At 59.1% G+C, this 14,413-nt stretch overlaps 1 protein-coding gene across 5 annotated transcripts in view; it reads left to right on the forward strand.

Annotated features, from left to right (window-relative positions):
- The window catches only part of ADARB2 (adenosine deaminase RNA specific B2 (inactive)), a 421,699-nt gene that overhangs the window by 389,892 nt on the left and 17,394 nt on the right, over nt 1–14,413 (forward strand). For 2 of the 5 annotated variants that reach the window (XM_074358384.1, XM_074358387.1), the window contains 3 exons: nt 1,422–1,590; nt 4,075–4,226; nt 9,784–9,952. In XM_074358384.1, the coding sequence (XP_074214485.1) occupies nt 1,422–1,590; nt 4,075–4,226; nt 9,784–9,952 (490 nt within the window). Of the gene's footprint in view, nt 1–1,421; nt 1,591–4,074; nt 4,227–9,783; nt 9,953–10,808; nt 11,373–11,972; nt 12,795–14,413 lie in introns of those variants that run through there. The other 3 variants (XR_012504275.1, XM_074358385.1, XM_074358386.1) reach the window with 3 other exon arrangements.

A 14,413-nucleotide genomic window follows, 5' to 3' on the forward strand; every position in this document is an offset into this window, starting at 1 on the left:
ACAAGGTGCCTCTGACTGCTGTCTCGTGTGAAGGAGACACCAGCTCCTGCCTCGGAGTCGGGCCTATTGAGAGAGAAGGGAACTGAGGCCAAGACAGGCAGGAGGGGGTCTCTATGCCACAGCGAACATCACCTCCCTTCCATGGCCAGGAACCTGGGCTCAGAGTCAGAAAATGGCCTGTTTGTGAGTCTGACCTCGGGACCGGCTGCTCTTAAACAAAGAGCACGTGTGACACTAATGACAGCAGGGGTGCACCTGCGGCTGGTCCTCCCCGAGCGGGTCCGAGCCACGGCAACACCAGACAGACGGATGGAAGCCTCGCTGCTGAGTTCTCACCACGGACCCACGAGGTTGCTAGGAAACAGCTGTGCACAGCCCTGGACGAGCCCAGGAGGGGAGGGGACGCGGTGGGGCTGCCCTCCTGTGCCCCCGTGGGGCCGTAAGGGGTCTCAGGACAGAAGGTGCTGGGTGGAACAGGAGGCGTCACTCCCTCCCACATGCCCTGCGGAAAGTCTGTGCGTCGAGTCAGAAAACTTGCAGGGCTTCCTGCAGCTGCTGCCTTGCAACGTTGCGTACTGTTCTTGTGGGTGAGCCTGAGTGTCCGGAGCTCTAGAGACGAGGCCAGGGCCCTGGGCAGCTCCCACCAGGGCCCCGCACCCCGGGCAGCGGCTGTGAGGTGCGGTCTGGAGACGGACGCGCTGGGCCAGGTGTCCCGCAGTCTCCCGCCCAGCTGCATGTTCCCAGGAGCCGTGGCACAGATGGCTGGGAGTGGTGCCTGCTCCTCTGACTCCTCACCGCTGGGCTCGCCCCCCAGAGTCAGGGATGTGCTCCTGCTTCAGGGGAGAGCTGCTGAGGGGAGGGGCCGGTCCTCACGGGCGCCCCCGCCGTCCTGGGCACAGCACCGTCCTGGCGGAGGAAGGACTGTCAGCCCCCGTCAGCAATCTTCCAATTCAGGGGTGACTGGCCGCCCACCACAGGCCGGGGACAGGGTTCCCGGGCTTCGTCTGCGGAGTCAGGTTGGTGGCCGGGAGGGCCCTGCGCTCAGCCCATGTGAGCCGCAGGTGGAAGTCAGTGGCCAGGCCTCCTCCCGCCATGGGCCGGGATTGTTTGGGGGCAAGTCCCACCCTGTCCGTGTCGCACACATGGGGAGACGCAGCCCTCGCGCCCATGCCCATCAGACGGAGTTGGCGCTGGAAGGCGCTCGGGGCCCGACCTGCTTTTGAGAAGTGAGCGGTGTCCCACACGACCCCTGGGCAGCACAGCCGAGCAGCGCACTTGGCCTCCCCCAGCACCTGCCCCGTGCACAGGCCCGGCTGCGTGGTGCCCCTGGCTGGCGGCAGGGAGGTGAACCCTAGCTCAGGCGAAGCGGAGAGCCCAGAGGGCGGGCAGCAGCAGGTCCTGACGCCCTCTCTGTCCCACAGGCTTGGACGTCAGGCAAGCCCAGGTGGTCGTCCTGTCCTCGGGGACCAAGTGCATCAGTGGCGACCACATCAACGACCAGGGGCTGGTGGTCAACGACTGCCACGCGGAGATCGTGGCCAGGAGGGCGCTGGTCCACTTCCTGTATGCACAGCTGGAGCTGCACCTGAGGTGAGCGGGCTGGGGTAGGAGGCACCGGGCAGGAGATGCATAGCCACCTGCACGGCTGACAGCCAGGCCCCCAAAAGCCACGTTCTGGTCATGCATTGCCTCTGGGCTGGGCCTTGTCCTCAGGCCCACGAGTGACTGCAGCAGATGGTCTGCAGGTGCACGCACATTACACGGGTCACATCCCCCACATGCACAAACACGCGTGTCACGGGCCCATCCTACTGAGAAGGGCGCAGGTGCCATATCCACGATCACAGCTGCTCTCAGCCTGGGGGCCAGGCATTGGGGCTCAGGGACTAGCAGGGTCGGTCCAGGGTCGTTGTGGTGCACCCCCCTCCTGGCTGGCAGACAGCTGCCCTGCTCTGTGTCCCCACCTGGGGAAAGGCCTCTTCTTACAGAGATGCTTGTCCCATCAAGGACACACCCTCACAGACTGGGGCTTCAACACATGAGTCTGGGGTGCACTCTGCCCAGAGCAGGGGGGCCGTGCAGGGCGGTGTCCCCATGACTGCAGCACCCCATGAACAAAGGCCAGAGTGCACCCCGTGTCAAGGAGGCCGTTCAGGGGGTGAGGGGTCGGCACAGCTGCCCGCGACCAGTGGAGTGTTTCCCGGTTCACCGCCCACACCCTGAGGCAGGGCTGGGCAAGAAGGGCACAGAGGTGTCCCCTAGAGAAACAGCCACCGGCTCTGCTTAAACTGCCCACTCCCACCCCCACCCCCAGGGTTTAAGTGAGGCCGGGGCTCCTCCCTGCATGGCCTCCAGCTGCCAGTCCCAGCACCAGCAAAGGCTGCCGTCCTGGGAGCTGGGCCTGTCCCCCCGAAACAGGCAGGGTCCCTGAGGGAGCCGGGGTGGGTTGGGCAGTGATTCAGGCTCCTCCCAGCCACATCAGGGGGACCGTAGTTGGTATTTCCTCGCGCATCTGACCACAGAAGTGTGGGAGAGCTTGTACACCCTCAACTGGCCCCGGCCTGGTCCTGACACTTCCTCAGCCAAGGAACCTTCTTACCAGACAGGTTTCTGCACAATGGCCGTGGGTCCCTCCCAGACGCTAGGCTTTGTCTGTTCCCACCCCAGGCCTAGTCCTGGGGCCCCTGGACTCCATGGCCTGGACATGCCCCCACTGTGTCCTCCTGAACCCCAGCCCCCTGTGAGACCCGGTCCTGGACCTCATCCCAGGCACCGCAATGGAGGCAGCTGGAGATGGGCTTTCTCCCAGCTTCTTGCCTCCTCCCTCCTGCGTGTCTGTCTCTTAAGGGGGGGGGGGTCCTGTGATGGAGACCATGAGCCCTGTGCCCAGATGTCGGATGCCCAGCTCTGTCGGCTCTACTGTCCTCTGGGGGTACCTCCCTCGACAACATCCCACCTGGGAGTGGACGCGCAGGGTGTTTTGCACAGTGGGGTGTCTCCGCCAGAAACACTGTCCCTCTGTGTCCTTCACTGCGGCGTTCGTCAGACCCCCTGCTGTGGCTCTCTGCGGGGGAGGGGAGCTCCAGGGAGTGACACGTGCGGCCTCAGCACGTGCAGCAGCCACACAGGTGGGGACAGGAGGCACTGAGCAGGCTCAAGGAAAGCAATGCCTCAGCAATGTGGCTGGCTCTTAGCTGAGCCCGGTGGGTGTTCCCCCCAGGGTACAGGCCAACGAGCACGTGGAAGGTGGAAAATGGAGGTAGAATGTATCCAAGTGTGTGAAGGGTTTCTCTCCTAAATACCAGCTTCCGGTCAGAGGTATTTCCAAATACCCCCACCTCCACGTGTGTCACGCCGGCTGGCACCGTGTGTCGGGCCCCTGCCCTCAGGGGTCCAGGGGGACAAGCCTGGGCCAGGCATTTGCTCCAGGTCCAGGGAGGGGCTGGCAGCAGATGGAGCAGAGGCAGGGAAGCAGAGAGGCTGGTGGGGTGCCTCCAGGGTTTCCTGGGGAGAAAATGTCTGTTCTGCTGCCTCTGTGATCTCAGAATCCATCACCAATGGGGCAGAACGTGTAAAAAGAGCAAGACTGGCAGAAAGGAGCCGCCTGTGACTGGTGGGGACCGGAGCTGGGAGGGGACGCAGCCAGGCTCGCCCAGGGCATGGCGGGGCCTCCTCGCCGCCAGGAGGTGGGGGAGCCTGGCCGATGCAGAAGGGAACTGTGCACTGGATTCCTCTCGGGGCTGCGGCCGAGCCCTGTTCCTCAGTCCCTGTCCTTCTTCTGATGCAGAATGTGTGGCTCACAGGGACCACGAGCACACCCTGTGGTCCACAGAATGGCTGTGTTACACACACACAGATTCAGGGTCACACATACGAGGAAGCTGAGCTGGTGAGGGTGGGCCTGAAAAGTGGCCAGCGGGGATGGTGCGGACACGGCTGCACCGCCAGCCAGGCCACAAGTTTTCTCACGGTGAGAAAACCCAGCACAGGTGACAAGGGCAGAGGCCGGGAAGGACAGCTTGACTCGGGGTGGCAGGGCCTCCTGGGCACTGACTGACCTCTGTCTCACCCCAGCAAGCGGCGGGAGGACGGCGAGCGCTCCATCTTCGTGCGGTCACAGGAGGGCGGCTACCGGCTACGGGAGGACACCCTGTTCCACCTGTATGTGAGCACGTCCCCCTGCGGAGACGCGCGGCTCAACTCGCCCCACGAAATCACCACAGACCGTAAGAGGCCACGTTTCTACCCTTTTTACACAAACGGCCCACCTCCCCTCCCCATTCGGGCTCAGGACCAGGCTGCGCTCAGACACCGCTGGCGGGGCGGGTGGAGCGGGCGGGGTCTCAGCAGCGGGATGAGCTCCTCCAAGACCCTGGTCTGAAGTCCCCACAGCCCCAGGAGGGGAGCAGCCAGAGACGTAAAATTGGTCCTGCGGGACCACACGATGGTGGGCCAGTGACGCGGGTTGGTACGAGAATTTACTGGAGACGGAGGACAGCAAAGGGGTTTAGTAGTTACACTGCCAGAGGCAGCAGTGGCCACACGGGAGACAGGTGCCCGTGTGAGCCCCGAGTGCCAGCTGTTGGGGCCTTTTATAAGGCGGGGGGTCACAAGGTGCCAGATCGGCTTGTGCAAAGTGTCTGATCGCTGCAGGTGAGGTAAGAGGTTTGGGGTCCGGGAGGGGCAGTGGGGTTTAGACTCTGGTGAGGTGGGCTGAGCTGCTGTGAGAGGAGGCGTTGCCTGGGGCTGAGTGTGTCAGGGCGAACGCACCCAGTAACGAATGTACTGTACCTGTTGAGGTCGCAGGCAGACCTCTGAGAGACCAGGGATGGGGGTCGCCGGACTTGGAAGGACGTCGGTTGGCCCCACCATAGGTGCTGGGATGGCCAGGCCCTCTTGGCCCCCACAGGTCAGGCAGCCACTGTGTCCAGGACGGAGGGCAAATCTGAGCGGAACACAGACCAGGATCACGTGGCGTTTGAATGGTGTGGGCTCAGGTGCACTGTGTCCACCTCCATCCGCGACATGGGGGAGAATAAAGCCCAGCCTCTTAACTCAGTGGGTGGTGCCCGGCGGGAACTGGCATCGCCCAGAAAGCTGGTGTGAATGCCCGGGCAGGACCTTCCCTCCTGGGATCCCCTGAGAGCAGGGGCCCCCTCCCAGGAGGTGACACCGAGTTCCAGTGGGGAGGACACGCTGGCTCCTCCACGCGGGTCTTGTGATGTTGGTGTCTCCCAGGTACCATCGGGAAGGTCTGTTACTGATGGCACGTGTGTAGTTACACACTCGACTGCACACATGCACACACTGACGTAGGCAGTAACACCGAGCACCTTATGTGACGAGGGATCTGGTCCCGACTAAGATGCTGAAGAGCCCAAGGCTCCATCCGGCACTCGGGGAACCTGCAGCAGACGACGGTCACCGAAGCGCGTTTGGGCCCTGGTTGCCGCTGGAAGGTAACTGCTCCGGTCACCAAGGGGAGGCGAGAGGAGCACGCCCTGAGTGCCAGCCGGGCCCAGGCTTGCTGTGACGGCGCCTCCACCAAAGACAAGGACATGCCAGGGAGGACAGCTCTTTACAGATCCCGCCTGGATGGAACCTATTGCTCTAACGCTCAGATTGGATGCAGGCCCAAAAAAGTGTATTCTGCTTATGCCAACCTTCCTCCAGGCCCCTGGCCTCCCCGTGGGGAGCGGCTGGACAGAAGTCCCTGCAGTGGGGTCCCAGTAACGCCCACATCGCTGCCTCAGCCCGGGCTGCCCTGCCCAGCACCACAGGCTGGGATTCGTGGCCGACAGATGGTGGGTGCCCACAGCTCAGGGCAGGTTCCGGGTCGGGGGACAGCCCGTGCCGGTGGGCGGTGCAGACGGTGACTCTCCCTTCGTCCTCACCAGGAGGGAGCCCTCCAAGGGCGCCGGGGCGTTGCGCGAAGTGTTCCTTCAGGGCGATGCAGCCTCAGAGCGAGAACGTGTCTGGGGGCGCTCATCAGGCTGGACCTGCACGTAGAACTGAGATGGGGCCCGTTGGACACCTACGTGGAATTACCTTTCCGCGTCCTCTCAAAAGTCTCGCCTGGTGAAGACCCAGCCTAGCAGCCCTTGGTCCGGAGGAAACCCCCGCAGAGCGGGCTGGGCCCTGACTCTCAGCCTCCTTTCGGGGGCCGCAGGGAGAGTGAGGCCAGCAGAGCCTCGATCCCCACTCCATCCCCGCCCCCGACCGCGGTCCCTGCCGAGGGGCAGTGAAGGCTTCTCTCCTTCCTGCGTGAGTCTCTGCGCACGGCGCCTGCTGCGGCCTCCCCGGCCCTTGGTTCCAATCTGCAAAGCTGGTAATCAAGGAGAACAAGCAGCTCCTTCCCCCGTGCGCCCTGGGGTTCACTTCCAGACACAGGTGTCTTTACCTCGTGGTGCTTTTCAGAGGCAGCAGGTGCAGGTAGGAGGGGGAAATGCAGCACTTTGCTCACTTTGTGCTGCTCCGGGCTATTCCGGCCGCCGCCTCTGCCAGCAAGTCCCACGGGCCGAGCCGTCCCCGGGACGCAGTGTCAGCCAGGAGTCCTGCATCACCTCCCCACTGGGTCAGCCGGGACAAGAGAACCCAAAAGCCCCGTCCCTCCTGAAGACGAGGTGAACACAGAACGCTTGTCTGGGGCTTAAACCGCTGTCCTCCTGTCCTCCACTGTTCTACACTCTGGCTTGCCCCCGACCCCTGCACCCGTTTCAGAAGCTCTGCTCCCTCGGCGTCCTTCCTCAGTGCCATTGTCTCCATCTCGTCTGACTCTCCTAAAAATGAAAGTCGGTTGAACAACTTTCTAAAGTGTTCCTACGGCGTTCGTCTCCATGGAGAGCGTTGTACGTGGATGAGCACCACAGTGAGGGGCCCTGGAGGACTGGTTAGAGGAGCGTGTTCTCCTGGGCCTGGGAGTATTTCTTTGTCCATGGCAGGCAGGGTTGCAGTGTTCCACACCACCGTCTCAGGCCCTACAGGTTATGAAGGTCAGTTCCCCCACACTTTCTGGTTGGACTGGTATTTTGTTCTGCTTCACGTGGCATCTTCAACTCCCTCCAGCCTCTCACAGTCAGGCGAGGAGGAGCCAGAGGAGACGGGACTGCAGCACTCAGACCCTGGGGCTGACGGCGCTCGGCAGGGGTGCTTGGTGATGGCAGCCCGAGATTTAGCGCCCCTGAAGATAAACACTTCTCAGGAGCATCTTGTGCACCTGGCTCTTCAGGAAAAATTAATCTACCTGAAAACTTGAGGTTAACTCCGAGAAACCAGTTTTTATTCAAGCCGGGCCTTGGCGCTGTCATGGCGCTAACGGGCTGCAAAGTCTGCTTCCTGGCAAGGCAGCTGCACCGGGCACTGGGTGGGGATTCAGAAGAGCTTTACGGCGTGACAGGCAGCGCCCAAGGTCTGGAAAGTGGCGTGACAGCTGCAGAGAGAATGTCTGGTAATTAATGCGTTCACATCAGAGAGGAAAACGAGTGCCACGTTCCCTGAGAAAATACCCCCCCACAGACGACTTCAGTGCCTAACGTGCAGCAAACGGTGGGGGCTGTTAGCCAAGCTGGCCCCCGCCCTCTCAGTGCACCTGCCGCTGGAGGTTGACGAGATAAAGACCCTGCCCGGCAGTGGAAAAGTCAGGTTAAACCAAAGCTGAGCTCACGTTTTTGAGTCATGAAATATTTTGTTCAATTTCTCACCATCATTATCATCTTTGTCATCATCGTCTCAGTGTCACCATCCCCATCTTCACAGTCATCACCACCATCACCATCGTCATCGCCATCAACACCATCACCTGCATTAGCAAAACCACCACAATCATCACCAGCACCATCAGCACCACCCAGCATCACCACCACAAGCGTCACCATCTGCACCAGTACCACCACCAGCATCACTGACCCCTAATGCGAGGTAACAGACAAAAAGAGGTTCAGGCTCTCCCTGGGGGAGGGCTGGGCATTCCTAGGCTGTGAGCACACAGGCTCAGTCTCTCAGCTCAGACTTTCCTTCCATGGGTGACTCAGAGGCCTGTCCAAAGTCGATCTCATCAAGCACGGGGTTGGTACCACAGCCAAAAAGCAAACTGAGGCCTCTCAAAAGTTTACTTTCTCCAAGGAATGCAGCAATTTTCTTCCCAGGAGAAGGCCGTTAGGTACTATGAATACACAGTAAGAAAACTTCAGTTCCTAGAAACCACGATAAACTATACTGGAAGTTACTCTGAGATCTGGAAGAGAAGGTGCCCATATAAACCCAAATGTTAGTCATTATTTGGTGCCTTCAGTGAGGGTAATTGAGGGAGAAATCTGTTTCTACAAATTCTAAATAATTTACATAGAAAAACTTTTTTTTTACTGAACTATATAGTCGGTTTATAATGTGTTGATTTCTGGTGCACAGCAAAGTGATTCAGTCATACATACACACGTTCCTCTTCGTATTCTTTTCCATTTTATGTTACTACAAGGTACTGAATATAGCTCCCTGTGCTATTCAGTAGAAACATACTGTTTATCTATTTTATATATATTAGTATCTGCAAATCTCGAGCTCCCAATTTATCCCTTCCCACCCCCTTCCCCCACAGTAACCGTAAGTTTGTTTTCTATGTGAGTCTGTTTCTGTTTTGTAAGTTCATTTGTGTTATTTTTTTTTAGACTTCACATATAAGTGATACCTGATAATTGTCTTTCTCTGTCTTACTTCACTTAGTATGATCATCTCCAGGTCCATCCATGTTGCTGCAAATGGCATTAATTCCAGCGTATAAGTATATCACATCTTTATCCAGTCATCTGTCAGTGGACATTTAGGTGGCTTCCATGTCTTGACCATTGTAAATAGTGCTGCTGTGAACGCTGGGGATGCATGGAACTTTTGAATTACAGTACATAGACACTTTTTAAAGAAAGCATTTAGGATTCATCCATGTCACCACGTGCATGTAAATGCTGGTATCACTATGCTATTTTGTGTATAATTTTATGCAAAGTAGTTAAGAATTTCTATAATATAATCCAGACTAAATGTACACAACTTTTTTAAAGAAAACAAAAGCAGATTTAATCTTCTTGTTCAAGCTAGCTCTTCAAGTAAGTGTGTGTGTGGTGGGGCTCTGGGAAGGCAAGGAGGGAGGACGGGTGACATGTGCACTAAGGACCCCCAGGGGCTCCCTCACCTGTCGGGGAGCAGCATGCCTGCCTCATCTAGCCTCCCGGGGCGGCAGGCTCGCTCAGGCGTCCTGTCTCACTCAGGCCCCTCAGGCTAAGAGAGACCATCACTGTCCCCATTTTAGACAAAACAGCTGCACCAGTGGTTTTAACATTTCAAGGCTGTGCAGCTGTAGAGCCAGGTTCACAGACCACCATCCTCAAGGGCCCACCCACCCTGTGTCTGTGTGACCCGAGCACTGGGTGTGGCTTCACGGTTTTCAAGGGCTGGAAAGGGTGAAAATGATGTAGACCCCACACGTTAGTCTGCAACGAAGTGTCACCATCGCAGGCCCTCCAGACACGGCCCTGCTCAGCGCCCGGCACGGGGTGGGGCAGGGCCCCCTGCTGAGACGCCAGCCAGCCCAGCCGGGTGGAAAGGGGCTCTGAGCCGGCTGCAGAAGCCCCCTAAGGGCACCGACCTCCAAAACCCGCGCCCCCGGCCTAACCCTTGGCCACTGCAAGTCGTCCCGAGGTGTTTGCGGGTGCGCCCCCTCCCCTCTGCCCCTGCACTGGGGCCCCTCTGCGCCCCTGACCCCCCGCCCCTTCCCGCGCTCTCGTCCCCTAGTGAGCAGCGGCAAGCACCTGGCCAGGAAGTTCCGGGGACACCTGCGCACGAAGATCGAGTCCGGGGAGGGGACGGTGCCGGTGCGTGGCCCGGCCGCAGTGCAGACGTGGGACGGCGTCCTGCTGGGCGAGCAGCTGGTCACCATGTCCTGTACGGACAAGATCGCCAGGTAACGGCCTTCTCTCCCCTGGCGCCAGCGCTGCCCTGTTGGGGGAGGGGGCGGGGGGCCACCCCATACAGACATGCGCATCTGAGTTCCCCCCCGGGAGGTGCGGTCAGGTCCTCCCCGCGGGCGGCGGCATCGAGCGGTCAGCGCTGCCCTCGGCCCACGTGCTGGGACACCCCCCCAGGTGCCACTCTGCGGGCGCGTGTCCGGACGTGCGTGGAGCATCTCAGCACAGCAAGGGGGAGGGTGTCCACCTGACGGGAGCCCCGGGCCGGGAGGTGGGTGGGGGTGGGGCGGGTCATCGCTCAGCCCCTCCCACCACGTGGCCGCCTGCAGCCCCGGACACACGAGGGCTGAGCGCCTTCGGTTCTGCATGCGTCCCCTCACCACCTGTGCCCGGGAAGCAGAGCAGAGCCATCAGAGGGCCTGGCGGGGACTCGGGGGGGTGGGGCCAGGCCCTGACCCCCACCCCGCCCCCGCCCACGGGGGCCTTGCTCTGCGTCTTCCCGGGCTACAGGCAGGTAAAACCTCAGCGCACTGTGAACAGGGATCCGAATTCTCATGGAAAACTAGCAAATGGCTGCAGGACAAATAGGGCCACTTCCATCCCTGGAGTGATGGCTCCTGGCCTAACGAGGCTGAACCAGAGGACCGACGTGTGTATCAGAGGGACCAGCCGTGGTCCTCAGCTGACTCGTGCTTCAGAGGAAGCACATCCCTCCTCCGCAGAGCCTCATCTCTGCGTGACGTGGGAAGAGCAGCAGGCAGCCTCCGGTGGCACTGGGTTTCCAAAGGAGCTCTGACTCCTTTGGAGAGTTTGGTTAATTAACACTACAGAACTTACATTTCGTTGTCTCAGGGTCTTGACAAAACCTGCGCAATGTGGGGAACTGTTAAAAAGAGCATCACTGATGGACGTCGAAGTCCACCTAAAACACATGGTCCACATCACATCCCTGGCTGAGGAGAATTCCAGACTGCTTTGGAGGGGACACTGTGATGCCCGTGGCTCTAGGCAGGCTAGGAGTTCCCCCGAACCCACCCGGGAACTGACCCACTCACCTAGTTCTGGTCGCCAATCTGGCAGCCAGGTGGGTGGTGTGGAGGGAGGGGAGCCCACCAGGCAGGAGGAGCCTGGGGGGCGTGGCACCACGTCCCCACCCTGCCACGCAGTGCCCTGAGGGCGCCTCCCCAAGGCCACCTCCTGTCTTCTCTCTGCTCCCTCCCATCTCCCCCTGATCTGTCCTCCCTGGACAAGCCCAGCATCTTGCCTCTCCTCCAGGCCCCCGTGCACTGAAACTGCAGGAACGTCCTCACCCACATCTCCTGCTCCTGCACCGAAGCTCGCAGCTCGCAGCCTTGGGGTCGCTGGCTCACAGGGAGTGGCTGGTGCGCTGATGGTGAGAGGGGTGGGGAGGGCTGCCAGCAGCTTCCTCCAAGGGCGTGGACACGTCGGCCCTGATCTAGCCCTGCAGAAAGCACTCCAAAGCAGGACGGAGACACTGCTACCATTTTTAGGTGAAAACACGTATGTTACGCTAATGATTCAGGACCACAAGCACCTCTAACGTGCATTTCTGTGCAAAGGCTCCGCAGAGCGACTATCTGATGATGGATGTGTTCATCTGTTTCCTGTCCGGTCTAGAAACAAAAATTCAACCAAGGGTTAAGTATTAATTCAAAAGCAAGCACCCTCCACACACAAATGCACAGGAAGTACGCAGCTCCAGAACCGACACCGCTCCAGGCTCCGCAGGGAGAGCGTGGCCCTAGGATCCGAGGATGTGGAAGTCGCGGTCCCTCTCTGCGGGACACGTGCCATAAATACACCTACACCCCCAGAACCCGCCCCCGGGCGGCTAAACCCACTGGGCCGCGAGAGCTGGTTATTTTCAGGCAATTCTTAAGTCAGCTGTCAACACAGTCGTTATTAAAAATTAAATTACATAAGCTCACAACTAAATAGGTTACATTAAACAAAAGCAACAAGTATTACAAACTAAGCACTTCTGTTTTACCACAGCTGTTAAGAACTGCTCCTGAAATCATTCACACCCGCCGTGTCCGCCTGTGGAGACACCACCAGACATGGGGCCCACGCGTCCCACCACATCAGGGCTTGGGGGGCGTGGCCGCTTGGGGTCCACCGCAGGGATGGCCCTCACCCCGGGGAAATGGGCAAGAGCTGCAAACCAGCATACTTGCTGTGGACGAGGCACGTCAGGGACAAGATTATCGTCGATGACAGAACGTGGGAGACGCCGGGGCGTGGGCCCCAGGCATGATGCTCCAGCCGCCCCATCTGACCAGGCATCCATACACCACGTCTCTGCACCCGCGCCGGCAAACATGAACGACGGCATGACAACCAGAAATCACAAAGGCCAGCGAGCCTTCCGGTGCCCACGCGGACGACTCAGGGAAGGTGAAAACGAGGTCCTCTGCCCACACTCCCCAGCTGTCATCCTCCTCAGGAGTGAGAGCTAATCGTTACTCGTGCCGCCCGTAATTTTAGGGATGTGTCCATAACCAGCTGTGGCTACTGATTCCTTCTTCTCCCAAACGCTGCTTGGAGCCCATGGCCACATGCCCATCGGAACTTAGAACCCCCAGTGATAGAGGTGGTTTTGTCAGAGCGGCCTCGGAAGAGAAAGGTCTGACTTCTCATTACCTGCTTTCTGAGATTTTTATGAATTGAAATAAAAATAAGTGAACACACTGCATCTTTAATTAAGGTGGAGAAAGTCCATGCGCTGGAGAAACTTGTCATTCTCTTTGCAAATCCCACTTTTGTATCAATGAAAGCTGAACTCGGCCAGTTATAATAAAAGTTCTCAGCAACCAATCCGGCTGCATTATTTCCCGCCTCCAGCTTGAAAGTATCACTTTTTGGGTCAGTAACACCTGAATAATAATATAAATTCAGCCGTAACCAGCATTCTCCCGGGCATGGAATTCCACGAGGAACGACTGAACTCACTTTACAAAGTCACTGGTGAGGGAGGTTTACAGCAAAACGTGTCACAGAAAGTCTGAAATGCTTCCAGTGGTTTGAAACGAGCCATAAGACGTGGGAAGCTTCCTGGAGTCCGTCACGGGGTAACTTTTCACCTTCCCATGAATGCTACCTACCGTCTCCTCGGGCCTCTCTCTTGGGGACTTTCTTCAACTCTAAAGCACCAGTTGCCTAGTCTGCGGGGCGACGTGGGGGGCGGGGGCGGGGTTTTGGGTGGCCCCGGTTCCGAAGAGGGTGAGAGTCTTCCCGGAAGGTCGGTGTCAGAACCGACCTTACGCTTCCTGGGAACCACTTGACAGCTAATTTCTCCCATCTGAGGAGGGCAGCCCCATGCGGAGACCAGAGAGGCAGCTTTCCTCCCTGTCAGGGGCCTCCCTCGCTGTCCTGTGAGCCGAGGGTCACCCACTGCCTGCTTGGCGAGAGCAGCGGGTTCCCATGACACTCACCACACTCTCAAACACGGACATGGAGTGGCCATGGGTGGGGGGCTCACGGGGACCAGCCCTGAGGCAGTGGGCTGCAGTCCAGCTGTGTGCCCTGACTCAGGATCCGTAAGCTGAATGGCCCCACACTCCTCCATGTGCGGTGCGGGGTCCCCTCCCTCAGGTGGCATCTGTACATGGCCCGGGCCCAGCAGAATGGCCGATGGGACAGGGGACGTCCTGCTCTGTGGGGAACGCGCGAGACTGGACAGAGGGGACTCAGGCGGGCTTGACTGTGAAGACACACAGAGTCCAGCAGGGCTGTCGAGGACAGGGCGGTGGAGGGTGGCCACACTGGACAATTAGCAGAACTCACCCAGGCCGAGCGGCTGGAAAGGACCCTACCCAGGACCCAAGAGCCTGGACGGGGCCGCACCTGCAGCTAGAAACTCTGCACAGCGTTCTCAGAAGCCCAGCCATCAAGGCGGCTGTCCCAGGGAAGGGCCACCGCGTTACCTGAAGGTCATTATCCAAACTCACTTCAAAGGCGTGGGAACCAGGGCTCAGGCTGCCATGCCAGGCCTGCTCCCCCAGGTCGCACAGCTGACGGACTTGGCTAGCACAGCACGTCCCCAGGTTCCTGAGTGATGTCACATTCAGCAACGTCTGAAGGTGACACCCGGGTGTCACTGTGCTCTGGAGGGTGGAGACGTTTGACCTGCTCCCAAAGCCGGAATGCCCAACACAGCGGAGCAGACGTGGGCTGGACACCCCGGTCACGTGGGCGCTCCCTCCCCCAGCCGAGGGACCCCAAAGCCTGACGCAGGGACACGCCAGCTACACCGTCTTTCCTTTAAACACAGTTTTGATGTTGACACAACAGAAACAAAACCTGATTTCTTTGGCTTGGAACAGTCACTGGATTTCCCAGGGAAATTCTGGGGCCGCCAAAGTGTTTTGAAAGTTAGATTTTTGGCTGAAAAGAAATTTTAGTTAAAGCCCTAGAGCAAAATGCCATCTTGCAGA

This window comes from Camelus bactrianus, chromosome 35 (genome assembly GCF_048773025.1).
Source record: "Camelus bactrianus isolate YW-2024 breed Bactrian camel chromosome 35, ASM4877302v1, whole genome shotgun sequence".
Lineage (NCBI taxonomy): Eukaryota > Metazoa > Chordata > Mammalia > Artiodactyla > Camelidae > Camelus > Camelus bactrianus.